This window comes from Oryzias melastigma, linkage group LG13, assembly GCF_002922805.2.
Source record: "Oryzias melastigma strain HK-1 linkage group LG13, ASM292280v2, whole genome shotgun sequence".
Taxonomy (NCBI): domain Eukaryota; kingdom Metazoa; phylum Chordata; class Actinopteri; order Beloniformes; family Adrianichthyidae; genus Oryzias; species Oryzias melastigma.
The window spans coordinates 28822290-28846653 of NC_050524.1; the positions used below are offsets into that span (position 1 = coordinate 28822290).

At 41.5% G+C, this 24364-nt stretch overlaps 4 protein-coding genes across 4 annotated transcripts in view; 2 read left to right on the plus strand and 2 right to left on the minus strand.

Annotated features, from left to right (window-relative positions):
* Positions 1 to 25: 25 nt before the first annotated feature.
* ppp1r11 (protein phosphatase 1, regulatory (inhibitor) subunit 11) lies at positions 26 to 5736 on the plus strand. The gene is made up of 3 exons (XM_024295415.2): positions 26 to 367; positions 3511 to 3619; positions 4548 to 5736. Exons 1-3 carry the CDS (start codon positions 287 to 289, stop codon positions 4727 to 4729), a joined length of 372 nt encoding a protein of 123 aa, XP_024151183.1. The 5' UTR covers positions 26 to 286; the 3' UTR covers positions 4730 to 5736.
* Positions 5737 to 6507: 771 nt separating this feature from the next.
* Positions 6508 to 9312, minus strand: lg13h6orf47 (linkage group 13 C6orf47 homolog). Its single transcript, XM_036214935.1, has 3 exons — positions 9177 to 9312; positions 8748 to 8892; positions 6508 to 8649 (listed from the first exon to the last, which is right to left on the minus strand). Exons 2-3 carry the CDS (start codon positions 8772 to 8774, stop codon positions 7765 to 7767), a joined length of 912 nt encoding a protein of 303 aa, XP_036070828.1. The 5' UTR covers positions 8775 to 8892; positions 9177 to 9312; the 3' UTR covers positions 6508 to 7764.
* A 1240-nt stretch (positions 9313 to 10552) lies between these two features.
* On the plus strand, positions 10553 to 20295 carry abcf1 (ATP-binding cassette, sub-family F (GCN20), member 1). The gene is made up of 26 exons (XM_024296420.2): positions 10553 to 10760; positions 12190 to 12236; positions 12326 to 12403; positions 13401 to 13527; positions 13604 to 13635; positions 13711 to 13800; positions 14213 to 14257; positions 14375 to 14455; positions 14856 to 14909; positions 14980 to 15075; positions 15453 to 15575; positions 15650 to 15750; positions 16183 to 16268; positions 16343 to 16482; positions 16550 to 16698; positions 16772 to 16855; positions 16952 to 17076; positions 17278 to 17390; positions 17575 to 17749; positions 18099 to 18173; positions 18275 to 18345; positions 18433 to 18465; positions 18662 to 18830; positions 18902 to 18966; positions 19036 to 19108; positions 20041 to 20295. Exons 1-26 carry the CDS (start codon positions 10700 to 10702, stop codon positions 20205 to 20207), a joined length of 2460 nt encoding a protein of 819 aa, XP_024152188.1. The 5' UTR covers positions 10553 to 10699; the 3' UTR covers positions 20208 to 20295.
* Positions 20280 to 24364, minus strand: part of mrps18b (mitochondrial ribosomal protein S18B) — a 5259-nt gene continuing 1174 nt past the window's right edge. Inside the window, exons 2-8 of the mRNA XM_024296470.2 lie at positions 23270 to 23461; positions 23031 to 23166; positions 22848 to 22945; positions 22700 to 22768; positions 21587 to 21653; positions 21395 to 21454; positions 20280 to 20532 (exon numbers count right to left, since the gene is read on the minus strand). Of these exons, the coding sequence (XP_024152238.1) occupies positions 20333 to 20532; positions 21395 to 21454; positions 21587 to 21653; positions 22700 to 22768; positions 22848 to 22945; positions 23031 to 23166; positions 23270 to 23350 (711 nt within the window). The 5' untranslated portion in view covers positions 23351 to 23461 and the 3' untranslated portion in view covers positions 20280 to 20332. The remainder of the gene's footprint in view (positions 20533 to 21394; positions 21455 to 21586; positions 21654 to 22699; positions 22769 to 22847; positions 22946 to 23030; positions 23167 to 23269; positions 23462 to 24364) is intronic.

Consider the following 24364-nt stretch of genomic DNA (forward strand, 5'->3'; position numbering starts at 1 on the left):
AATGCAGAACTGGGTAGTTTATTTTGAAAAACGTGAGTAGTTTCCGTCGTCACATGTCTCTTCCGTTTGAGTCTGAGCGGACTTGTTGTGTAACTTGAATCGGGTGGACTACAGCTGCGTTTTAACATTTACCAGCTTAAGGTTACCGCGCTACCTTATTTAAACCCGTTTTTCTTTATTTCGCTCCGTCTTTGTCGCCGAAACAGCGTTGTATCCGTTGCTAGGGGCGGTGGCTGGTTCGGTTCTGAGAGGAGGCTAACGGGCTGGTTAGCATCGCTGCTTCAGGATGGCGGAGGTTCCAGGGACATCCAGTGAAACCATCACAGAGACCGTCCAGACCAGCACCCCGACGCAGCAGCAGCAGCAGGTAAAAAAAATAAAAATGGCGGGTCATGGTGCTCTCGCCGTGTTTATCACTGAGTCTCTCCGCAAGGCCGCGTCGCTGCCTGTTAGTCCGCCTCTTAGCTGGAGAAGGATGGAGTCTCTTCACAAGGCCTCCCGGCTTAGATATCTAAGCTAGCAGCGTAGGAGACCACTTCAGTCACGAATGAGTTTTAAATGTGCATATTTTAATGGAATTATTATTTCTGTGTGTGTATTTACTAGCTAACCTTTATTTTTAGCAGCGCAATGACAACATGTCCGCATATTTAACAGCAAAGTCTATATGAAGTAGCACTATAGTCAAACATAGTTTATCAACAAAATATCTGATCAGGTTAAATGTATGTGTATCAGAGTATTTGGTTCCAGAAGCTACAAGAAAAGCGTTTCTGTTGTTTTTGAAGCCAGGTGTGATGTCATGAATTGCTCTTTGAGTTCGTATCTAGTCCTTCCCTGCTGTCTTTGCATCTTCCTGAAGGATGGTTTGAGTGACATATTCAGAGTTTAGATGGGGGCTTTGCCTCCAACTTTCCTAAATTGCAATCTAGTCAAGCGTCTGTAGGATGTGTCAGAATCAGGGCTGTCCAATCCAGGTCATCAAGATCCACCACCCTACCTATTTTCTAGCTCTTCTAGCTGCTGATTACTTGGATAAGGTGTGTTGAGTCAATCAGAAGGAGGAGACGCCTGAGTCAGCTTATTAGAAGAAACCACTGCAGAGAAAGCTGAAAACAGACAGATTGATCTCAAGGACCTGGACCTTGGATAGATAAATAAATGTGGACATCTCAGTTGTGAAAGTTGTGCTTGCTTCAGCTTTATAAAAGGATTATTCTGGGAAAGAAAAAAAGAAAAAAACAAAAACTGGGAACAGTAACACTTCAAGTTGATCATTGTTTGAATGCTGGTCTGCTTGCAAAGAGATTCTGATGCTATGCTTTGTTTGGCAAGTGTGAACACTCACCCGAACTCTTTAAAGAAAATGTCTTGGTATTTGGGTGAAGCTCACTTCATTGTGATTTCAGAATAACTACCCATGGACGAAAGAATAGAAGCTAGCCAGAACATGATGAGTGGCGTGGCCATTTACGCTTGTGGTCTATTTAAATCAAGTCCAGTACACAATTCTCTTCAGTTCTGGACCAGATGGACCACTTGGTCAGGTTTTTAAGTTTCCTGTTCTAATTTGAACACAGTGTTTAGCCTGTACACAGGACTGACAGGTCTCGGGTCATTACGTGTTGTTGAAATCCTCTGTCATGTTTTGCATTCACAGCACAACTGTACCACTCTTAAGTCCGGAGAACTGTGCCATGGCTCACTACTACAAACAGGCCAGTTCTGTAACTTAAACCAGAGTGAACCATTCGTGGGGGTCAGATGTTTTCAATACAGAAAAAAATGGGGTTTTGGCCCTGCTCCTATAAGAATAAAAATGCAGCAGCTCCACCAAATTTCACACAGAACAATAAAGTCAGGAACGTACTGTTCTTTTCTCCCAGACTCACCCATCAGATTGCCAGATGGAGGCATGATTTCTCACTTCAGGGAACCCGTGGTGCTTTGAGTCCAGTGGCTGCAGGCTGATCCAATGTTGAGTGGGCTGATAATAACACTGTCAACCCAAATAGCATAGCAATTCAATTTGTATGGCACCTTTAGTACACAGAGGCACTTCATAGTGCTCTTATGTAGAACAACGCTGAGGTTGATGGATGGTATCTACCTGATTTCAAGTCCATAAATAAAAGGAATGAACAATAAATAAATCAAGATAAATAAAATTGTTTTCAGTAATGTTTCTTTGCCAAAAGTGTAATACTTTCTGTCCTACAGCATCAAGTACACTTTATTTTGAAGAAAAGTAATAGAAGAAAACTGTGAAAGTTTTATTGTTTTATAATGAAATATTCAACTTTGACTGTTTGTTGGAAATTTAAAGTTCCTCTCAATTTTACTTCGTGGCTTTTATGCAACATTCTGATGTGTCGAGAGGATGAAGCTCAGATTTTTCATCAAATCCATGTCCAGTATTTACAAAAAGAAAATCCAAATTATGTAAACATTCACATCCTTGTTTGTGCCAGTTGGTCTCTGCTTAGTTTGTTTAGCAAACTAACAAAACGACCCATTTCCACCAAATGGATGTATTAAAAGTAAGCCCATTTATATTTACATCTTTTTTTTTTTTGAGTAACTCAATTTTTTAAAGTGGTATATAGAGGGGATAATCCGATGTCCTTTATGCAATAACGACAGCTATCAGATTATCACAGATTATGAGATTAACATGTGTAAAAGTCCTTCAAGAAGACAATACTTCTCAGCACGTATCCACCTCTATCTGATTCATTTAGGTGTTTATATCTGTGGATGTGTAAACAAAACAAAGGAGATCTAAAGTCATGTGAGAGGCCAGAATAATGTTACATATAAAAGCAACTGCTGTCTCTTTAAACTCATAATAATACATTTGATAATAATTATCTTCTTTTTATTTATTTATTTTGCTTTTTGGTGGGTTGGGAGAGTTACATAATTACATACGTTTGTTAGTCTTTGTGCTTACATTTCTGTGCAGAGAAAAGACTGCTGATAAATATGCCGTTTTTTTCTTTTTTTTTTTATATACTGTCGTGATAATTTGTTAAAAAGAAAAAAAACTTGTGAGACATGACATAAACCCACAAACTATATATTTATGGTTTTTCACGGCAAATTAGGTTACAATTGATTCGACTCAGAAACAAAACAGAAACTGCTGGTCTTTCATATAGTAAAACATAAATGCATTCTGCAGCATCACAATGACTCAAATGAATTTTGAGTTTCCAGGTGAGTGTTCCTCCTTTTGAGAACTTCACCTTCTCCATCCTCAAATCTGACTCCTCCACATATTTTTCATGTCCTGTTTAAACAATGAAAGCTGCTTTATTTGTTCACTTTCTATTAATCTTTATGGACAAATATGGGCAGATTATGGAATGATAAAACACAGCTTGGAAGCTGACATGTCTAGCAGAAATATGCTTGTATACTCATAAGATGGATTCTTTCTGAAACTAGGCAACTTAAAGACAAACGAGTTCATTTAAATCATTTGTGTTCATCATGTGTCTATTTTAGGAGGGGCGGAGCCTGACAATCAAGCTGAGGAAGAGGAAGACGGAGAAGAAAGTAGAGTGGTCCAGTGACACGGTGGACAACGAGCATCTGGGCAGACGGTCCTCAAAGTGTGAGTTCCCAAAACATCCCAGTGCACCACGGAGTTAACATTCAGCATGTTCAGCAGCAGAACAGGTCTGAGCGACCCCTCCCACCTGGCGTTAAAAATAGGAAGTACCTGCTGGCTCCAAGAAGCCAACATCCCATAGACTTCTATAGAAAAATTAACATCTATCACTCACTCATTCGATTTGTCAGAATAACCATTCTTGCTCTGATACTTAACATGTTTTGCTAATTCTAATTTTTTTTCCTTATAAATTTGCTGTAGTGCAATTTAATCAAGTTATAAAGTGGCGAATCAGGTGCCTTGATAAAAGCATGTGATCTCATGTTAAACAAACTCCCCTAAGTAGTAGGGGTGTGGCTTTCTGACTAGTTCTCTTCTGATTGGGGAGATTGGTTGCCATAGAAACATTGACTGACCAATCATTGTTTTCTGATGTTGTCTGGCTCCAATGGTGTGATCTCCATATTGCCAATAAATGGCGACTGAATTGACTTAATTTGGTTGGAACCGGAAGTAAACCATTTTCTATGAGCGACGTCACATTAACTCGGTCCAGTTCTCATGTACAGTCAATGGGTCGATCTCAAGAGGATTTATGGCAGGTCGCTGAGAACCTGGTGATGTTAGTTTAAGATTGTGAGAGGTTGTAAGCTTGAAGGAGAGCATGTAAACGGAGAGCTCTCAGCAACAGGGAGGGGAAGCTGCTCAGCGCCAACAGTCCCGCCCACAACTCTGAGGCAAATTTTTAATGAACAACTGCCGCTTTGCAGAAACTATGTCCTTTATGGCTAAAAGCTGCATAATGATAACTAAAATGCTGCTGGGGGGCAAAATGCATTTGGCTTTTAATTCATAAAACAAGTATTCATTATTGTTACGATGTCATAATGTAGAAATTCTAGAAACAAAGTTGTGCTTCTGTTTCCAGGCTGCTGCATCTATGAGAAACCCCGACAGTTTGGAGAGTCTTCCTCCGAGAGTGAGGGCGACGACGACGAAGGCTGCGGCAGCGCCAACTGCATTATGGGTCACGGCCGCAGAGGTCACGGACAGAGAGGGGAGGGCCAAGGCTCGGGTCCCCCGAACTCCAGGGGCTCCCCCACCCACTAATGAGCAGCCCGGCTCGGTGTGCGCGCTCGTGAGAGGAGTTCTTCATTTCATAGACCCGCAGTTCTCTTTGAGTTGAGCTCCTCTGGGGGAGCCGCAGATGAGCCCGGCACCAAACGCTTCTGCCATTTCCCAGACCGTTGTGTCCAGAACCGCCTCCTCGATTCGAAGAAACCACTAATCTCCAATCACTGAACCGCATGTTTTTACTCTTCTGCAGTAAATCTCACGCAGCAAAGAACCCCACCCCGCTGAGCTTGACACGTGCTGAGTTGTTTTTTTTTTTTTTTTTTTTTTCCCTCAAACACAATTTTTCTCGTTGGATAAAGTGGCGAGAGGTGGCGAAACAGAGAAACAGTATTGTAATTATCGTGGGACGGTCTTGTCTAAATGCTGCAGTTGTATAGTCAGTCACTGCTGGTTTGGTGAACATGAAACCTGAACACAACTATCTCTTCCTGCCTGGTTAGCATCAAGCCCCTCCCCTTCAGAGGTTGAAAGGTCACCGGGTGTCATCAAGCTGCTCTCCTCCCATGAGGCTGCACTTCAGAAATGACTTTTTGCTCTCACCTGTCTTAGGTGATGCTTGTCTATCTAGTTTGAAAACCACGCTGATGGGCGTGTTTTATGATCTATAATTTCCTTTAAGCTTGCACAATGCAATGACGACAGCTGGGAGGTTTTCAGTCAATCACCCAAGCCCCAAGGACACACGGACGTCCCGGCCCAGTCACTATTACCCTCTCCCACCCCTCCATATGTTCTGGTTCCTGTCATCATACTAACCCAGGTTAGGTCATCCAGAAGCTTCCTCACCGCCATGGTCTTTTGGGGGGTTTTGGGAAACTGGACCTCACAGCTGTACAAACAATGATCTACTGATGTTTGCTGGTGGTGTAAACAGATCTGCTGCTCCTGATGTGTGGGAGAAGTCTTCACAAACACGTCATGAGTGATGTTTTTGCTTGTATTGCCATTCAGTTGTGAAATAAATGTTATTTTTAAGCGAACTTTTGTTTAATTCAATAATACTTCCTAAACCACAATAGTTTCCCACAGGTGTCAAGCTTTAGTTCTGGCATAACAATCATGCGGTTTTCATCTATTCCTGCTCTAGCTGCAGTTAATTACCTGGATATGGGATGTTTCTGCTAAGTTGCATGTATATGATTAGTTTTAAAAGCAAGGTGGACATGAGCCTTTGCGTCCTCAAGAGTTAATCTTCAGGCTCAGGAGAAAAACTGGAGCTGGGTGGACACATTCTGTGGTTTTGCTGTGGTTTGGAGGATCTGCTGCTCATGCTCACATCAGACTTAGTTCCACATCTTCATTTGGAGGACTGTCTTTCCACGTTTTCAAAGATAGGGGAGTTTGAGCGACAGCTCCTGATCTAGAAGAGTTGGGAGTTAAAGTTTCTGCACAAAAACTCAGCCCCAAAGAGGAATTAAAAATTATTTTAGCTTACAAAAATACTTAATACACAGGGACCATTATGGTTTTGTTTTTTTAAGCTTATCATGTGACTTCACCTGAGAAAATTTATGTTTAGTTGTCATATTTTTTTTGCTTAAACCTCAGACAGCAGACTTATTTTCAGGTGGAGCTCCAACATTGCAAATCTTGAGCTCCATTTTACTAAAATGATGCAGTTTTAGGGAAAAAAAGTACTTTAAGTTTAAATTTGTTCAAATTCTTATTTAACTTTTGATTCAAGCTAAACAAAATTAGCATTATTAGAGTAGTTAGTCCACACAATAAAAGCAGCTTTACAAGAAACAGCATCTTGTTGGTGAAGATCAATTCTCTTTAATAAAACTGATTTTCTTTAACAGCGTGTGCAAACTGTAGTTTGTGCAGACATCTTGTCCACATCTGCTCTTCACTTTCCTCTCAGTTTGTGTCAGTCCCGCCCTCACACACACCTGTATGTGCAATTGTTCCACCTCAGTCTTTCTGGTCCTCCAGAAAATGACAAATGGAGCAAAAATAACAGCCAGTCAGGGTGGCAGGCAGCGACAAGTCTGCAGGAGACCAAACTGAGCGCGCTCAGAACGTGTCGAGCATGTGCAGAAAGAGTGTGGGACAATAACTGAGTGGAAAGTGAATTATTATAAAGCGCAAACAGAACAAAATTATTTTATCTTGATACCGACACAACAGCAGACGGTAAGTTCACTTCTGCCCTGAAACAATCGGCAGAAGGAAACAAAACAACAGACTGAAGGCAATTTGACAGCAACGAGCTTGAAAACAAAGTGTTCTTATAATGTCAAGAGTTTTTACAATTGTCATTCACAACAATAGTGTTTACCTGAACATGACAGACCAAAAATCAGCCCAAATGGTCACTTATTACAGACTTAGTGATATATATATAATAAAAAAGTTAGCATTAAACGTCACAGGCTTATTTAGAGTTCAGTTCTTGTTCTAATCTGTGCAATGATAAGTCTAAGAACACAATCGGTGCACCGAAGAACACAGGAGTGCGTCGATGAACGTGGGGCTGTGGGGGCGTTGAAACCTTTTCAGCTCCTAAACAGACACCCAGGAGTTCCATAAAGTAAAACTGCAAACTGAGACGAGACCGTTCATGCTCAAACCGAACGTCCCTCGTGGACCACGCTCAATGTTCCTGATCATCTCAGTCTTTTACCTCAGTGCGATTACACAGATCTATCTGATCTCCTTATGGCTGGTTCTGCATCCTCGCAGAGAACATCTGATGATCAAATTGGCACATGTGCAAGTGAAAGGAGACTGAGCAGGACGGGGAGGCAGAAGCTTCTATTTGTAGAAAACAAACTGAGAACCATGTTTGTAAGAGGACGTTTCTGATGCTTTTGCACAAAGCATGATTTTGACCCAGAGTCCAAAGGATCGCTGGTTCTTATCCTAGCTTCTACAGATCCAGCTGAGTATGTTTGAGGTCTTCAATTCTAATTTGGCAAAGCTGGGATAATTTAGGATTTGCAGTCAAAATCTTAAAATCTTGTAGTGAAACAAAAAAATAAATGTGTATAAAATCCCAGGGGGGTTTAATTTGACAACAGCTTGTCCTTTTGCTCCTCCGTCTCTCCATCCGTCTCCTTCTCCTCCTTGTTGTCTTCATCTACTTCCAGGATCACGCTCTGCCGGATGCTGACCGAAATCACCAAGGCCTGAACGATCCCATAGATGAGGGCAAACTGGGGGAGGTACTCCTGAATCAGCCAGAAAAGTCCGGCCATGCCCACCGTGGAAACAAAAAACAGGGCCATGCCGTGGAGCCACAGCTTCAGCGCCCCCTGGACCCCCAGAACCTCCAGGACCAGCTTGGCGGGAGGGGACACGGTCCACAGGAAAGCGACCACGCACAGGTCAAAAAGGTGGCGCAGGAAATTGAAGCAGATTTCATAGTGCTCGGCCAGGATTTCCACGGTCAAGCTGTGAGCGAAAAGTCGAAAAGGAGACATGGAAGTGGGCGTAGGAGAGGGGGGAGGTGTTCCGTAATCAGAAAAGTCTCCATCGGCAACCTGGTGAGCTCCACCTCTCTCTCTTTTACCTTTCCTCTGTCCATCAGTCTCAGTTTTTCTTGGCCAAAAATAAAAAGATGGGAGGTTTCTGCTCCACCACCTGGACGTCTGTGCACTCAACTCTGGTTTCTCTGCTCCAACATCTTCAACCATAGCAAGCGGAAGCCTCTCCTCCGCCTCCCAAAACTCTTCTGCAGCTCCACTGTTGTCAATCGGTGGGCTCGACTTTCCCCACATCCAGGAGGTCCAGCCCCCCAGGCCCCAGCCTCTAGAGCTAGGTCGCTTCGGGCTCTCGGTCGTCACGGTTGTGGTGTCCCTTGAGCGGCCCCAAGCCCAAGCCCAGGCTCTGCCCGCCAAAGCAGCCATACTGTCAGATGGGATGAGGGTGTTGGGAGCTTCTTCTGCAGACTTTGAGGGTTTTGAGGGCGTCAGTCAGTTCAACCAGCACGAACCAGCCCTGCTACATCATGCAATCCTCACAGCAGCTTGGAAAACACCGCCTTCACCTGTTTTGGAGGGACTACAGCTGGCATTCAACTGCGCCTGCGCATTGGACGGCCCAGCTGGGGGTTCGGTTCCGCGTTGACCCGCATTCAGGTAGAAATGTCTGATAGAATTCAGTCCAGTTTATGTAGATGTTCCGCCCGGCACCTAAAGATAAATATAGAACAAATAAAAGACATGAGAATCGTTTTAGCACTGAGTCACAACGCTCGGATAACGAAGTTAGCTCAGATAAAGCTTCTAACACACTAAAGACAACTAGAAAAAACGCTTCTGTGGCTCGGTAAGGCGTAAAACCTTTCTGGAGAGCACGTAGCTTCCACAGAAACGTCAACATTAGTTAAAAGCTAAAATTCAGTATTTTGTGCCGTTTGCTAAAGTTTGTGACTCTGACCGCTACTGATGTCAAAGAATGTCACAGCTGAACTTACTTGATGTCGAAAGCCGAACTCTGAACTTTACCCGACTCTAAAGTTCGCTTTCAGCGAACCAAAACGAAGACCGAACCCAACCCGCCCTAGCTAACACGAAGTTAACCCCAACTGGAAGTGACTCATTCTTCTTCCAGTTTACCTTCACAATAAAAGCTTTCACGTGGCGAGTTTGTGGAATGCTGTTTTAAAACTGTACGTTCTGTAAACAATTTGAAGAAACATTAATTCATATATTTTGGACCTTTAAGCATGCTAAAAGAAGTTAGAGCAAATTGTCAACTCAAATTTATCTCCATATTTTTGACATCTAAAAAAATCCGGTTTTGTTTTTATGATACATGCACCACTTTCACAATTCTATTTTGTAAAGCTCTTGTTCTTCTTAATATATTAAGAAGGCTACATTTAGCAACCAAACTAAATTTTTAAAAATTATTTGCCAAATACATACTCTATGTACATTTTCTTTGATCCAGCAATAAAAACAGGTAAAAACTTGTTTTATTTGTCTGCTCTATCTGACATGGTTGTTTTAAATTTTTTAAATGTTCCAGATTTCCATAATTTCTATTTACAAATAAAAAGGAAGAAATAAAGTAATACAGTTTTATTTACATTAAACATGACTCCAAATTAAAACTCATTCACTAGTGCCTTCTGTTTTACCCAAGCAGAGACACACCACCAATTTTTTCCTGTTGCTTTTATTCATCAACCCCTGATCATTTAACTAATGCCTGGCAAATATTATCTGAAGTGTTAGAAATATTGTGATCCTAAACACAAATAAATAAACTAGAGTCATACTTTCAGAAACACATTCCACCTTTAAAATGAAAGATTCTGAGAGAAGTTAGTAAACCTGAAAAATAAGATTTACATTCTGTGGACTAAATAGGAATTAAAACTGTAAAAGTACAAATGATTCATGATGATGGTTGGTACTCTTGATGAACAGCCTCAAGGCCAGTTCAATTCCGAGCTGGGTCTTTTGAGTTTCTTCTTCAAACATGTGTGTTTTTATTGGGCCTTCCAGTGTCCTCCAAACTGTCCAAAAACAGATTTTGTGGCTTAATAGGGTATTTTTGAATTGTTAATTGTTCCTTAAGATGTATGTGTAGTGTTTGGGCTCTGCAATCAAGTTGGGAAGGACCCAGAAAACCTCTGTCTCTGAACAGGAGTAAGTGGATTTGGAATTGGAAAGAAGTACCATATGATTTTGGCACTTTATGAACCTTTTTTATTATTATTATTATTCCTCCCAAATCCCACTCCAGTTGTCACATTCAAATATTCATTGTCTTCTTCATCTGGTAAAAATGTTCCCAAAATAGAGATAGGGGGCGTCAGCCACTAAAAACGTCCCCATGGCGACCACCATTATTACACCATAGAAGAAGCCAGAGGAAGTTTCAGCCGGCATCATTCTTGTCAGGCCGCGTGACATCTGCTTGGAAGGCAGACAGAAACACGCACCACTCTTCGTTATCAACCTCCAGAAACACACTTAAAACAGCACAATGCCAAGGAAATCTAAAGAAGAGGCGGAGTGGGTGGACGAAGACGCCGGGCCGGCGGAAGGTGAGGCACCGGTCAGGGATAGCAGGCTAATTAGCATAAATGCTAAGAACCTGTTATCTGTTCCAAGAGTTGGACTGGGCGAATATGGGTTGGATTTTATTATTATTATTATTATTATTATTATTATTCAATGCTACTTTATAACGGCCTCGACAGACGTTAGAAACCATAAGTTGTCTTTATTAGAAGGCAATTTTTGGCTAAAAGTCTACTCGATATGAACAGTCCAAACTTCGTGATATGAAGCTAACTCTTGCTAGGTGGCTAACAAACAGGGAGGGAGCGGTGGAATTCGACCAGCATTTTTTTCTTTGCTTAAGAGATTAATGTAGTAAGGTTGGGTTATGATCGACCGTGAATACCCAGTGTGGCGTGGACGAGACAGCTGCCGTGGGGTGGTTGAAAGGAGCCCACGCTGACTGCAGCATCAGGGGTGACACGCTGCAGCAGGAGAGGAGAGGGAGTTCTGGCGTGTCAGCGCTGCGGTGGCTGATGTAAGGCTTGTGCTGACAGAGCAACAATAAAAACTAAAGACACAATTATCATTGTTTATTTAATTTTTATTGTAAATACAATCGTTTGGTACTGTTAGATTAGGGTTTAAGGTAAGGATATCGATGTTGCTGTTGTAGTTTTGGTGGAATGACAGAACATTTGTTTTTGTGGCTTGTTGAATTTTCCTGATCCAAAATTATGGAGATATTATTGAATAAATTACAGATACCACAATTATTTTTGGTGGTCTCAATAAACAATGAAGTTTAGGAAGGAAAAAAACAACTCCAACTTTTGATCGAAGCGTTCCCAGATGTCTTTTTTGTCTTTTTATTCAATTTTTAGCCATTATCAAAAAATCTGTCGTTTTCAAGGACATAGTAGTTTCTTCATAGAGGCAGTAGTTCATAACAAATTGGCCTCTGAGTTGTGGGACTGGTAGGACAGAGTAAGCCTCTGTTCATTTCCCATCATCCATCTGCATTCCCCTTAGCTTACAGCCCCTCGCAACCCCACATTAACATAACAGATGCAACAAAAATGGTGAGCAATTTTGGAGAAATCCAGCCGTATAGTTTTGAGTCACATACCAGCTCACACGAGAAAAACAATAACGTACCTGAATCTATTTGTTTGCAAGTGAATGCATCAGAATTGAGCGGAACAGGGAGCTTGTGGCCTGCTGATTGTAGTTTGTACGTAACATCTACAAGCTTTTACAAATTGCAAACTGATTCACCACAATTTGAAAAAATAAATGATTAAAATTGCAATTTTAGTCTTAATTGTCTCCAAAGTTGTCCTCCATCATGAGATTAAGGCTACAAGAACATCTTGAAAACACTATTTTCATTGGAGTGCGTCTTTAAATCTCACCATGTGGTGTCTGCTATACCTTAATGTGTGAAATTACAGATTTCTTCTGTTTCCTCAGAAAAAATTCCCAAGAAGAAGAAGAAAGACAAGAGTGGAAAGAAGAGTGTGAGTTCCCCTTTAGTTTCAAGTGTTGTCATGATTTGTCTTTCCATCACATTTTGGGTCTCATTGGACGTCTGCACCTCTTTGCCCAGTTCTTTGAGGAGCTCGCCACAGACAGCAAACCTGAAAAGGCTGATGAAGTCGTTGTGAAAGAACCTCAAGGAAAGCAGGTAATGCTTTTTCATTAATGGATGTTTTGGACTTCTATTTAAGCATGTTTTACAGCTATATGCCCGCACCAAGCTAATGCTAAAAGACACACCTTATTGGGATATTTGTGTTTCATTTACTCAGGATGTTTGAACATAAAAAAAAAATATTTTGAGGATTTGAGGCATCAAAATATGATTGTATGATCACAGCAATGATTTGAAATGTATATTAAGACAGGCTTCCAATTGACATCCGAGTACTTCCTAAACTCCAAAGATTTGTTTCCTGAAGACAGCATATATGGCGGTATAGATTTCTAAAACGACGCCACACTTTCACATGGGCTCATTAAAAACACAAACCTGTTGTTGGCTGTGTTTCCGTGCACATTTATTATTTTGCTCTCCTGGTCCAGGAGCATCTAAAAAGATCTATATTTTTAAGACATAAACATAAAATTATTATTTTATTTTATTATTATTCGTTCAATTATTCGCAATCCTTAAGTTTGCTTATAATTCGTATTTTAATATTTTCAATTAAATATGGCCAGTATGATATACCATATCAATCTTTGTCTTATATTATTAAAGATATAACAACAAATAAAGTAACAACATTTCACCAAATAATTTATTAAAAACAAGACGGATCACTTCCAATAAATTAAATTTCTGAAATGTATTTATTTTTGCAGAGAACTGATGAAGCACCAAAACTATCAGATTGGAATAATAATACTAAAATAAAAGAAGTGCACGTCAGAAAATAAAAATATCTGCTACATTGGTTATGTGGATCAGGTATGATGGGTGTGGACACCAACTAAACCTGACTAATGCTAGCAGTTCTTTATATACCAGAGTCACATTTTCATCATCATGATGACACAGCTTTACTTTCTGTAGCTGTTGGATTACTTTGTGTGAGTTCTCTGCACCTGCTCTCACGGAGCAGCTCAGCAGCTTTTCCTTACCACCTATAGCTTCTCCTGATGTGTTAACCTGTTCTCAGCCTCAGAAAAAGAAGAAAGACAGGCGGAAAGGAAAAGGCGGCGATAAGGATGAGAATGATGATGAGAACATCAGGCTGACTCTGGAGAAGCTCTCAGTTCAAGCAAGCGACGAAGAAGATGAACCAGGTAGGTGTTGGAGCGCTGTGTGTGTCGATCAGGTGTGATTACAGATGATCAGTGAGCTCTGGTTGTGTTCCAACAGTCATCGCCCCCAGCAAAGGAAACAAGAAAAAGGTCAGTCTTCAGTCTTGACCCACATTAAGTCTACCTGCTCGCTGAAGGTCCTCACATGTTGCTTCTGTCTTCCAGGGAGGAAACATCTTTGCTGCTCTCAGTCAAAGCCAGAGTGATGAAGAAGATGAGGTGGATTCTGATGCAGCAGAGGAAATTGCAAAACAGGTATTTTTGTTATTCACGTGGTTTTCTGCTGTTTGATGCTCCAGCTGTGAGTGCAGTGTGAGAATCTGACTCAGAGGTGTTTTTAGAGTCCCGACACTTCCAGACCTGTCATCTTTTTTTAGATTCAACCTTTTTCTGGGTGTGTTGTTGGTACAGTGACTGCTCCTACCCTTCTCCACCTTCTATTGTTCCAAAGTTTGTCAGTTCTCCTCAGAGACAGAGGCCTGTCTTTGTTACTACCATCAGTGGTTTATTTCTCTCTTGCTGTATTTATGAGCTGTGGTGTGGACTCCTTCTCATCTCTAGTCTGTCACATCTTTGTGTTAGCATGCAGCTTAATGATGTTTGAGGTGTCAGCAGAACCGGCCCTATCTGAGACCTGTGTATCTGAATTGTGTTGTCTGGAAAATAGGAGTTGGAGAAGAACAAGAAGAAAGGCAAATCCAAGAAGGGGAAGGTAACTACTACAGAATGTCCTTCTTTTTTCTTTCCTTTCAAAAATTAAAGCATTTTATGTAAACATAGCTGTCTGTGTGATGCGACTGACAGTCGTGTTTGTTTTTGATGTTGTCAGGAAGAATCTTCAGAAGAGAGCCAGGCTGACAAGGAAGAGAAAACGTCTAAAAGGACCGGAAAGACCAATGTCCAGTCCAAGGTGAGTCCTGCAGTGAGAGGCGGCCTGTGCATGTCCATCGACAACTATGGGTTCAGCCTCTGTGTAATCGTTCCGGGTAACCCTCAATTCTTTGATTTTGTTTTCTTGATCCAAACGGGCATGCAATCTTTAAAAAATATTTTTACCAAAGATTCATTTTACTGAGATGCGTCCTCAGCACAGACTTCTCTGCTGCTTTGCACTTAAATAAAAATGCAACTTTGTTTCCGTTTTGTATTCACGTACAGCCCTAATGTGAGTCTTTGCTAATTGTTTTGGGTTGTTTAATCATGTTAGTTTCTTCTACCGTAGAGTCTTAAAACACTCCCAGCTGGAAGTGAGGATTCACTTTCTTCAGTTTTGCTCTCAGACCTTCAGCTCTGTTTGACTCCTCCTGCAGGAAAAGAAATCTCCGAGTGTAGAAGATGACGAAGAGGATGAGGGGGAGATGAAGGTTTGTTTGCCCTGAACATTTCTGTGTGTTTTCATGCGCTTGAGCTCACTGCGTGATGGCGTCTCAACAGAGTGCAGAGGATACCATTGCGGAGCAGGCCAAGCAGACGCAGGACGACCCGTACGCCAACCTGAGCAAAAAGGAGAAAAAGAAGAAGAAGAAAGAGGTACCCATCAGTGCTCTGTTTGGATCGGGTCGCACTGTGATCAGTTGAACCTGAACCAGACCTGCAGCAAGTGGTTGTCATAATCAATAATGTTTCAACACATCATTTTTATTATCAAATTGTTGAGACATTTTACCACAGGGGCAGCATAAGGCACACCGTATTCTGAGGAGCATTAACTGAAGCATAAGTCTAATCTTATGGTTTGACTACAATACCCAGAAAGCCGAGGGATCAAGAGGCAGGCGATTGATCAGAGGATTTGATGAGAAGTTTTTCTTGCAGTAAAACTCCCACTGTTACTTATAGCAGTTGTAAGAACCTTTTAGCATTAAATACAAATATTGAACCAACAGTCTTGTGGTTTCTTGTTGCAGGAGATGTTCAAGAGAGAAATGGACACCTTGAAGGCTCAGAGCGCTTTGGAGGGAGATTTCTCTGTGTCTCAGGCAGAGATGTCGTCCAGACAAGCCATGCTAGAAAACGCCTCTGACATCAAGGTAACGCACCGACACGCCTAAAACCCTAAAACTGATTTCTGTCATCGTCAGCTGAAGTCTCCTTTGTTCTTCAGCTTGAGAGGTTCAGCATCTCTGCTCATGGCAAAGAACTCTTCGTCAACGCCGACCTTCTCATTGTGGCAGGAAGACGTTACGGTTTGGTCGGACCAAATGGGTGATTATTAGTTTTTGTGTTTTTTTCATGATGTCTCCAGAAGTTGTTGTATTTCTACCCCCTAAGTTAACAGATTATACTTCACTTTTTCTGGCCATTACTTAACAGTTATAAACATTTAACCTGGTTTCCAAAATCAGAGGAAGGAGGTTGTGATTTTCTGCAGTTGATTTCCTCCAGAGAAGGTCAATTATTGTGCTAGATATGTGCAGACTAACCTCAAACCCCATAAAAGCGTAAAGACGTAATTTCTCATTATTTAGCTCACCAGAATAATGCACCATTGTGTTGTAGTTGCATCATTTGGGTCCCCGCAAAAGAGAGAAAGTTCCTTTTGACTCTTTGACTTTACAATCCGTCAGCTGTTCTTCTAAAATGTGATCAAGATGGAGAAGTGCAGATTTTGACCCCAGCTGTCATGTGTTTCTGCAGCAAAGGAAAGACGACATTACTGAAGCACATCGCCAACAGGGCTCTGAGTATCCCCCCCAACATTGACGTGCTGCTGTGTGAACAGGGTGAGTGAGGTTTCTGCCAGGAGTTCACTCTGTGGCTGTGGCTGCGCTGACTGTTTTGGGTCTGGTTCTGTTAGAGGTGGTGGCTGACGACACACCGGCCGTCCAGGCTGTACTGAAAGCTGACACCCGTCGCCTGAAGCTTCTGGAGGAGGAGAAGCGGCTGCAGGCCAGGCTGGAGAAAGGAGAGGACAACGTGGCAGAGAGGCTGGAAAAGGTGAGGAGAAAATCCTTGTTTTCATGACAACTGTCTATTTACTCCATTTTGGTGCTTTTCTCTCCAGGTCTATGAGGAGCTGAGGATCATTGGCGCTGCAGCCGCTGAGGCTAAGGCCAGGAGGATCTTGGCCGGTCTGTCTTTCACGCCTGAGATGCAGAACAGACCCACCAAGAGGTTCTCTGGAGGCTGGAGGATGAGAGTTTCACTTGCCAGGTCTTTGTAGATCCAGTAAATCTCAGACGCATCCCCGTCACCAGTGACTCACCGTTGACCCGTCTGTCCCCAGAGCCCTGTTCATGGAGCCCACTCTTCTGATGCTGGACGAACCCACCAATCATTTAGACTTAAACGCTGTCATCTGGCTTAACAAGTATGACCTTTTCATAAACTGTAATCCAACCGTGAGTCCTTTCAAAGGTCCAGGTCTGACGTAGGCTGGCTTCGTTGTGCTTTGAAATATTTGCAGCTACCTTCAAGGCTGGAAGAAGACGCTTCTCATCGTGTCCCACGACCAAAGCTTTCTGGACGACGTGTGTACAGACATCATCCACCTGGACAACCAGAAGCTTTACTACTACAGAGGGAACTACTGTGAGTCTGACACAAACTGTTCAGCAGCTCAGTCCCGTTGCTCTTTCATTCATCTCTGCTGCTCCTGGATCAGGTGCAGGATGTGGAAGACTAAAGTTGGATTTTGAGTTTTCAGCAGCAACACAGTTTAAATGGTCATCTGGGTGAAGAAATACCATTGGGAGTGCTGACTGTTTTTTTTTTTTCCTGCTTTAATCGAAGTGACGTTCAAGAAGATGTACGTCCAGAAGCAGAAAGAGCTGCAGAAACAGTACGATAAACAGGAGAAGAAGCTGAAGGACCTGAAAGCAGGGGGCAAGTCTACCAAGCAGGCGGTGAGTGTTGCTGCCCCCTCTGTCAGCCTGTTAGTACCCTTATTTTGGTGCTTCAGTACCCTTAGTACTGTTGTATGAAGCTTACCTGCTGAGTTTAAGCTGCTCCATCTTGACATTTAAGAGTCTTCAGAAGACGAGTCACTCCCATCCGCAGTTGATAGTCTCATTTCGCATATTCTTTCAGGAAAAGCAAACGAAGGAGGCGCTTACCAGGAAGCAGCAGAAGGGCAAGAAGAAGGGAGGCCAGGAGGAGGAAAGCCACGAGGCCCCAGACCTGCTGAAGAGGCCCAAAGAGTACACCGTGAAGTTCACCTTCCCCAACCCACCTCCGCTTTCACCTCCCATCCTGGGCCTGCACAGTAAGACGAGCCCACCCCAACACACACTGAGCTCTACACAATCTGTGCAGGTCTGAACAGAACAGTTCACGTTATTGCTCCCAGATGTGCTTAATGATCATGAACATGTTGCTGTGTGAAGTACATAAAATGAAAGAATTATCTTCACAACTCTTTTTACAAACAAATCCCAATAATGTGTGTAATCAACATCCACATTGAAGTTCCCAGCGATCAGATGCATCTGTATATCAGCTCATTTCAGTATTATGATAGTTATGACTCCTCTTTATCAGGAAAAAGCTGCAGAAACGTTTATTTTGTCTGATGCTGCAGAAAAACTCAGTCTGTGCTTTTCTGTTTCACACAGGTGTCGACTTTGCTTATGATAGTCAGAAACCGCTCTTCAAAAACGTGGACTTTGGCATCGATATGGACTCTCGGAGTGAGTGCACAACAAACACATAAAACAGACCGATCCATTTTCCTTTTCCTGAGATTCTCATCTGTTCTTTTCCCAACATCCATGTTTCTCACTCACTTTAGTTTGTATCGTCGGACCCAACGGTGTGGGGAAGAGTACTCTGCTGCTGCTGCTGACTGGAAAACTAACTCCTGTGAGAACAGACACCTGAAAGCAGCCTTAAAGCAGTCAGTCACACTGCTCTGTTCACCAGAGGATCTTTTTGTTTGTTTTATTACAGACTAAAGGAGAAATGAGGAAGAATCATCGCCTAGTGAGTAATGAGCATGTGGCTATGAAAACACCCACACAAAGAATGTTTGGGATTTGTTGAACCTTCTTCACAGCTCTTTGTTTTTAAAGCAACTCTGTTTCAATTTAATTTCATTTTTAGCCACGAAACTATAAAAGTGTAGACGGTTTCCTAAAGCTTCCCCTCTTCCTCATCCTCCACGTTGTGATTCTTTCAGAAAGTGGGCTTCTTCAACCAGCAGTATGCTGACCAGCTCAACATGGAGGAGACAGCCACAGAGTACCTGATGAGGAACTTCAACCTGCCCTATCAGGACGGCAGGAAATGCCTCGGTCGTTTCGGCCTGGAGAGCCACGCCCACACCATTCAGATCTCCAAACTATCGGGTATGAGCGACAGCCCAGAATCAGTCAGACAGTTGAAGAAGGGAGCTGATTTGCTGGTTTCTCTGTGGTAGGGGGGCAGAAGGCCCGGGTGGTGTTTGCAGAGCTGTCCTGTCGACAGCCCGACGTGCTGATCTTGGTAAGAGCTGCTCAGCCGGCTGCTGTTCCGTCTGTCAGAAACTCGCTAACAGTCTTTTGTCTGCTTCAGGATGAACCCACCAACAATCTGGACATCGAGTCCATAGACGCCCTTTCAGAGGCCATCAATGAGTACAAAGGAGGTGAGCATGAACCCTTGTGACAGTCTAAAATTAAAATTTATATAATCAGATCAACTTTCTGATTATGTAAATGGTGGGCAGTTGGAATAAAAGCTGAAAAATGTAAAACAGAACGCAAAACTTAGGATTTGGATCAGTTTGGCTTTAAATCAAAATTCAGTTGTAAACCTAAAGATACTTTTAACATCAGTGAACCTATAAACTATACTATAAAAAGAAGTTGGTATTTGAGAGAAATCAGCTCAAAGAAATTAGTTAATTCAGAAAAGCAAGTCTTGGACAGATGACCTAGAACGCTCAGGTTATTTACATTTTCTTATCTAAAATTACCATTATTTACAACAGCTGTCCTATTATTTATTTATCAGAATTTAAAATAAAACCATAAGAAATCTAAATAAGAGCCTGACTACACTCCCGTATCCTAAGAGGCAGTAGCTTGATATTTATAAGAATCCAGGATCATTGTCATTTCAGAGATTTGACCAAAGAGGATTATTCTCTGTACAGTTGTAGGCAATGTGGGGTTCTTGATTTGCATTTATTACTCCATATAATCTCTAAAAAGAAAATACTACATAAGAGAAATGAACAGAAAAACAATGTTTTTTCTCAGATTTTGATTGAAATTACACATTTATTACAAATATCATTTTTTTGTGATATTTTAATGCTCAAACAAAATGTAATAAAGTAGCAGAGGATATCTGGACCACCCCAATATAAAATAAATCAACTTTCATTTGATGTTACTGAATTTATTCTATGTTGAACACATTTTTGTGCAGATAGATCCTTTTTTATTGAAACACAATTCATTTAAGACAAACATCCAGCTAAAATGTCAGAGGTTCCATACCATCATAATGCTGAAACTTCCTAAGTGGATTTGAACCAACATCTGAGGCTGACCCGTGTGTGTTTCTGTGCAGCCGTCATTATCGTGAGCCATGACGCCCGACTCATCACAGAGACGCAGTGCCAGCTGTGGGTGGTGGAGGACCGTTCAATCAACCAGATCGACGGAGACTTTGACGACTACAAGAGGGAGGTGCTAGAGGCTCTCGGGGAGACCATGGTCAACAAGGTGAACCCCTGAGAGAAAGAAACTCCTCTGGACTGATGTCTGACGTGACTGTATGATGACAAGAACAGGACACAACCACAAATAAACGCTTTGACCACCATCTTTATTGTAGTTTGTGTGTAACATGAGGGCAGAGCTCAGCTCTTCAGGTATGCTTTGTAAATCTTCTTGACTTTGGCCACTTCGCCTTCGTCAGGTGTTATCTCTCCATACCACCGATACCAAGTTTCACCTGAGCTTAAACAAGGAGCGGGTGGTGTGCAGCCAACTGCATCATGGGAGTTTGAGTAATCTTCCCCAGAGAACTCCACATGTGGGATCTGGAAAGGCAGCAAGCCTAAAACGAGATGTATCAGTCAGTGAGGACCGGGATGCAACTCCAGAACTGAAATGATGCACAGATATTCAAGAGGCAGCCATGGTAAGGACCCTTCAGAGTGCCAATGGGAGAAGAACCAGTTCTCCCTGTAGATGAGGATTCTCTGGGGCAACTTCTATGCTCATGTTCTGACGCCCCCAGTCTGAGTGTGGTACTACTACAAGCTTCAATGAACAGCTTTGAGGTCTGACCATTTGAAATTCACATTAAAGTTTAAGGGGAAATGTGCACCTGCAAAGCTTTAAATTGTTAAAATCAAATGTTACCACCTGATGAGTTAAGTGGAAATAAATCAGAAGAATTATTAAAATATTAAGAACTTAAAAATGCTTCTAAAGCTAAAATTTACTGTTTTGATTCTTCCCTGAATACAGCTGGCAAACACCTGTGCATCAATAGAAAACTAGAACAATAAGCTAGAATAGTGTCAGTGTGGAAACTAGAAGTTCCTGCACATTTCAGTAATTTTGGATCCGATTTCACCTTTTCTGTGCCTGAACTCTCCTGAAAAATAGTAAAAGATAGTCTTTAAACTATTACAGATGTAAAGATTTCGTCAATCTCAGAAAAAATTTGTTGATTTGTGAGAAATCAAAGTGATAAAAATAAACAAGTTTTTAATCTTGTAGATTTCCCAAAAACTGACCACTTTTTTCCACATGAAAAATCTAAATTTTCTCTATTATTACTTCTCCAAATTTTCAGAAGTGTCCGTGTTAATATTTGACAGAATCAATTTGTCAGCTGATCTGGGAGATTGCATCCTAAGTGTTGAGTGTAATAGTGAAGAACTGAGACAATTTTTGGTCTCTGATCATACCTTGGTCCTGCGCCATGTCAATGGCCTCAGTCAGCTTCTTCTGCTGCTTCATGCACACACCTGGAGACAGGTGAAGTACCAGAGAACGTGGTGAAAATTCTGTGCACATATATATCCTTTAAACATGGAGCAAATCCATGTTTCAGACTGCTGCCCACAGTCTGAAACAATGGGTCATGAATGAGGACTCACCTGTTCTGGTGGGGTCATACAGCGCCCCCGTGTGAGGACTGATGAACTGCTGTAGCAGCTTCACGTTCTGCAAGAGAGCACAGCAGCAGATGAGATAACAGGTATGACTCCTGAACCTCCCACACATTACATACAGCAACCGCAGCCTGAGCAGAATTTTCTCTTCAGAACGCACATTCACCCAGACAAACACAAATTCTTTTGTTTCTCCATAAGGGATCAGCACGAAGATGGTGGGATAAATTCAGGCAGCAAAACACACTTTTCTCTGCTTCGTTATGTTGTTTTTGGAAAAAGAAAAATTCTTGCAGCATTCACAAAGCTGGAATAGTTTCACTTCCCGAGATAGAAAAGGACAATTAGGAAACAGCTGTGACTTTAGACTTGTGTTTCTTTCAGAGTAGCAACAAGACATTCACACACATCACAAAGTTTTGCATGTGCAAACAAGATTAATACCTCTGTAGAATTGTCTGAACTGATCAACCCATCAACAACTGTCTTCTGTCTGCAGCCAATTGATTGTGCTGCCTCTCTCTACCAAAACAAACTGTAAAAGTTTAACGGATTAATTCAAATTGACTTCTCCTTTTTTAATTTTACTTATTTATTTATTGCTGCGGTGAACCAAAAACCCTTAAAAGTTTTGCCTTCTGGTGTGTAATACAGTATAGTAGTGGTATAGCAGTACATGATAGTATTGAAATGAGAGAACACTCCTATTTTTATTTGTTTACATCAGTTATGGGTGTAAAAATAAAGGTGTTCCCCTTTGTTTATAAATAATTCAAAGCATAGTGATTTTTTTTTTTTATCTTTCTTGTTTACAAACAGTTTCTGTACCAGCAGAGAAGCATGTCAATTTATATTTCTAACGAGCATTATTTTATTAATTTAATTCTAAATTGAACAAGCTTTTATTTTGTTGGGAGTTACTTTTATGTTTTCTTACTTTAAGGCAGGCAAGTTTGTGGGCAGCTAATGATTGTTGCTATCATTGACTGTAAAAAATTTCTTTCTTATACAGTCAATGGTTGCTATGGAGACTAATGTGACATGCGCAGAAGGCTTGAGAGGGACTATATTTTACAATGTCCAGAATCAAGCACTGACCTGGTGATGGACGATGAGGTTCGAATCCCGGCACACTGGACAGGGGTTCCCGCAGACATGATCTCCTCTCTGCAAGAGCAAAAATGACAGTCACCGGACCCAAACAGAACCAAAATAGAAAGTTAAGGGGTTCGTCTGAGTTACTTACAATGCAGGTCCGGCGGGTCTTTTGGGGCGGGATGGCTCCTTTATGGTTCCTCCGGTACCCGGCCCACACTGGCCCATTTCCATACCGCTCCAAGTACTCTGTCGGGGGCAAGGAACCGCAGTGAAACTAAATATTGGTTCTGATCGGTCAGAACCTGACTTCTTGTTGCTGCTGTGGCGGTACCTTCACTTTCCAGGTACTCCCACGGCTTTTCCTTGTAACGGTCCCGTGCCTCCAGAGCCCGAACTGCATTATCATCCTGTAGTGAAGGTGCTTCGCACAGATACCGAGCTGGACCCAAACGACGCACAGGGAGCCTCTGTGAGCGGAACACACAGAACCATAATAAATTACCACGAACCGAACCCGTACGGACCGAAACTCAAACAGCTGTACATTAACCACACACAGAAACACGTTACCTGGACCTGCCGTAGAAGAGGACAAACTGTAGAAGACAGGCGGAAGACGAACCGGGTCAGGTTGGACAGGGAGGCCGCCATGTTTTTTTCTCCTTCTGTTGTTGCGAGCAGCAAACCTGCGCTTTACCGCCCCCTACTGGGTAAGAGTGGGCAATTCCACCACAAAATGCTTGTGTGCTTGGTCCTAATGCTCTGTTTAAGAAAAAATAAAGTTGAATATAATAATAATAATGACAGATTTTATGAATAAAATACACTATATCTTATCTTTTTTTTTGGTTAAATATTTAGATTTAGACTAATTATTCCCTGACATTCTGCAACAGGAATAAGCTATTACTTTTTTATACTCCCACTTTATAAATAATTACATAAATGATAATCATCATATTAATTATGTTGTGAAAGCAAGCAAACTTCTATTCTATTCTATTCCAACATACATTGAAATGCAATGACATCAACTGACAACAAAACACAATGTGTTAATCTAACCATTACACTCTTATTATCCCACATTTTGTTTGAAAACCAACTAAAATTAAAGGATAGGCTCTATATGGTTGTCTGCCTGAACCTGAAATCAAAACTGCTTAATAATACACTCACTTTCTTCTGTATTGTCAGGCTACCTCCAAATTCTTACAACATTTCTAAGCAAAGAGATTAAAAAAGAAAAACAACAATGAAGTGATATAATGTTCTTCTGTGAAGTTTGGATCATTTTGTTTGCTTTTGCATTACATTGTGACCAAGTTCAAGATGGATAATCATTTAACCATTAGAAGTGGTAAAACAAAATGTAATATTTTGAAACAGTTTATTCCAAAGTAATCAAATACATGTTTGTCAGAAATTAATTTCTACAAAATGGTGAAGTATGACTTCCAGTTACAGAACTTCGAATTGAAAAAAGTGACAATTACAATTTTTAGTTTAAACTGTTTATATTACCAATATTTTCTTAGCTTGCTTTACAAGCAGTTGGAAGTAGCCTACATTGACAAACATTGCCTTCAGTTCTAAAATATTTTCTTGTATTTAATGATCAAAGCATTCAATAAAAATAAAATATTATAGTTTCATATTATGTTG

Excerpts from the sequence above, each read along its gene's own strand:
- ppp1r11 (XM_024295415.2), top strand. The coding sequence starts at position 287 with ATGGCGGAGGTTCCAGGGACATCCAGTGAAACCATCACAGAGACCGTC. Across the intron at positions 368-3,510 it reads CGACGCAGCAGCAGCAGCAG|GAGGGGCGGAGCCTGACAAT; the intron begins GTAAAAAAAATA and ends TGTCTATTTTAG. Across the intron at positions 3,620-4,547 it reads GGGCAGACGGTCCTCAAAGT|GCTGCTGCATCTATGAGAAA; the intron begins GTGAGTTCCCAA and ends TTCTGTTTCCAG.
- lg13h6orf47 (XM_036214935.1), bottom strand. The coding sequence starts at position 8,774 with ATGCCAGCTGTAGTCCCTCCAAAACAG. Across the intron at positions 8,650-8,747 it reads CTGTAGTCCCTCCAAAACAG|TCTGCAGAAGAAGCTCCCAA; the intron begins GTGAAGGCGGTG and ends AAACCCTCAAAG.
- abcf1 (XM_024296420.2), top strand. The coding sequence starts at position 10,700 with ATGCCAAGGAAATCTAAAGAAGAGGCGGAGTGGGTGGACGAAGACGCC. Across the intron at positions 13,636-13,710 it reads GCAAAGGAAACAAGAAAAAG|GGAGGAAACATCTTTGCTGC; the intron begins GTCAGTCTTCAG and ends TCTGTCTTCCAG. Across the intron at positions 14,456-14,855 it reads AGACCAATGTCCAGTCCAAG|GAAAAGAAATCTCCGAGTGT; the intron begins GTGAGTCCTGCA and ends CTCCTCCTGCAG.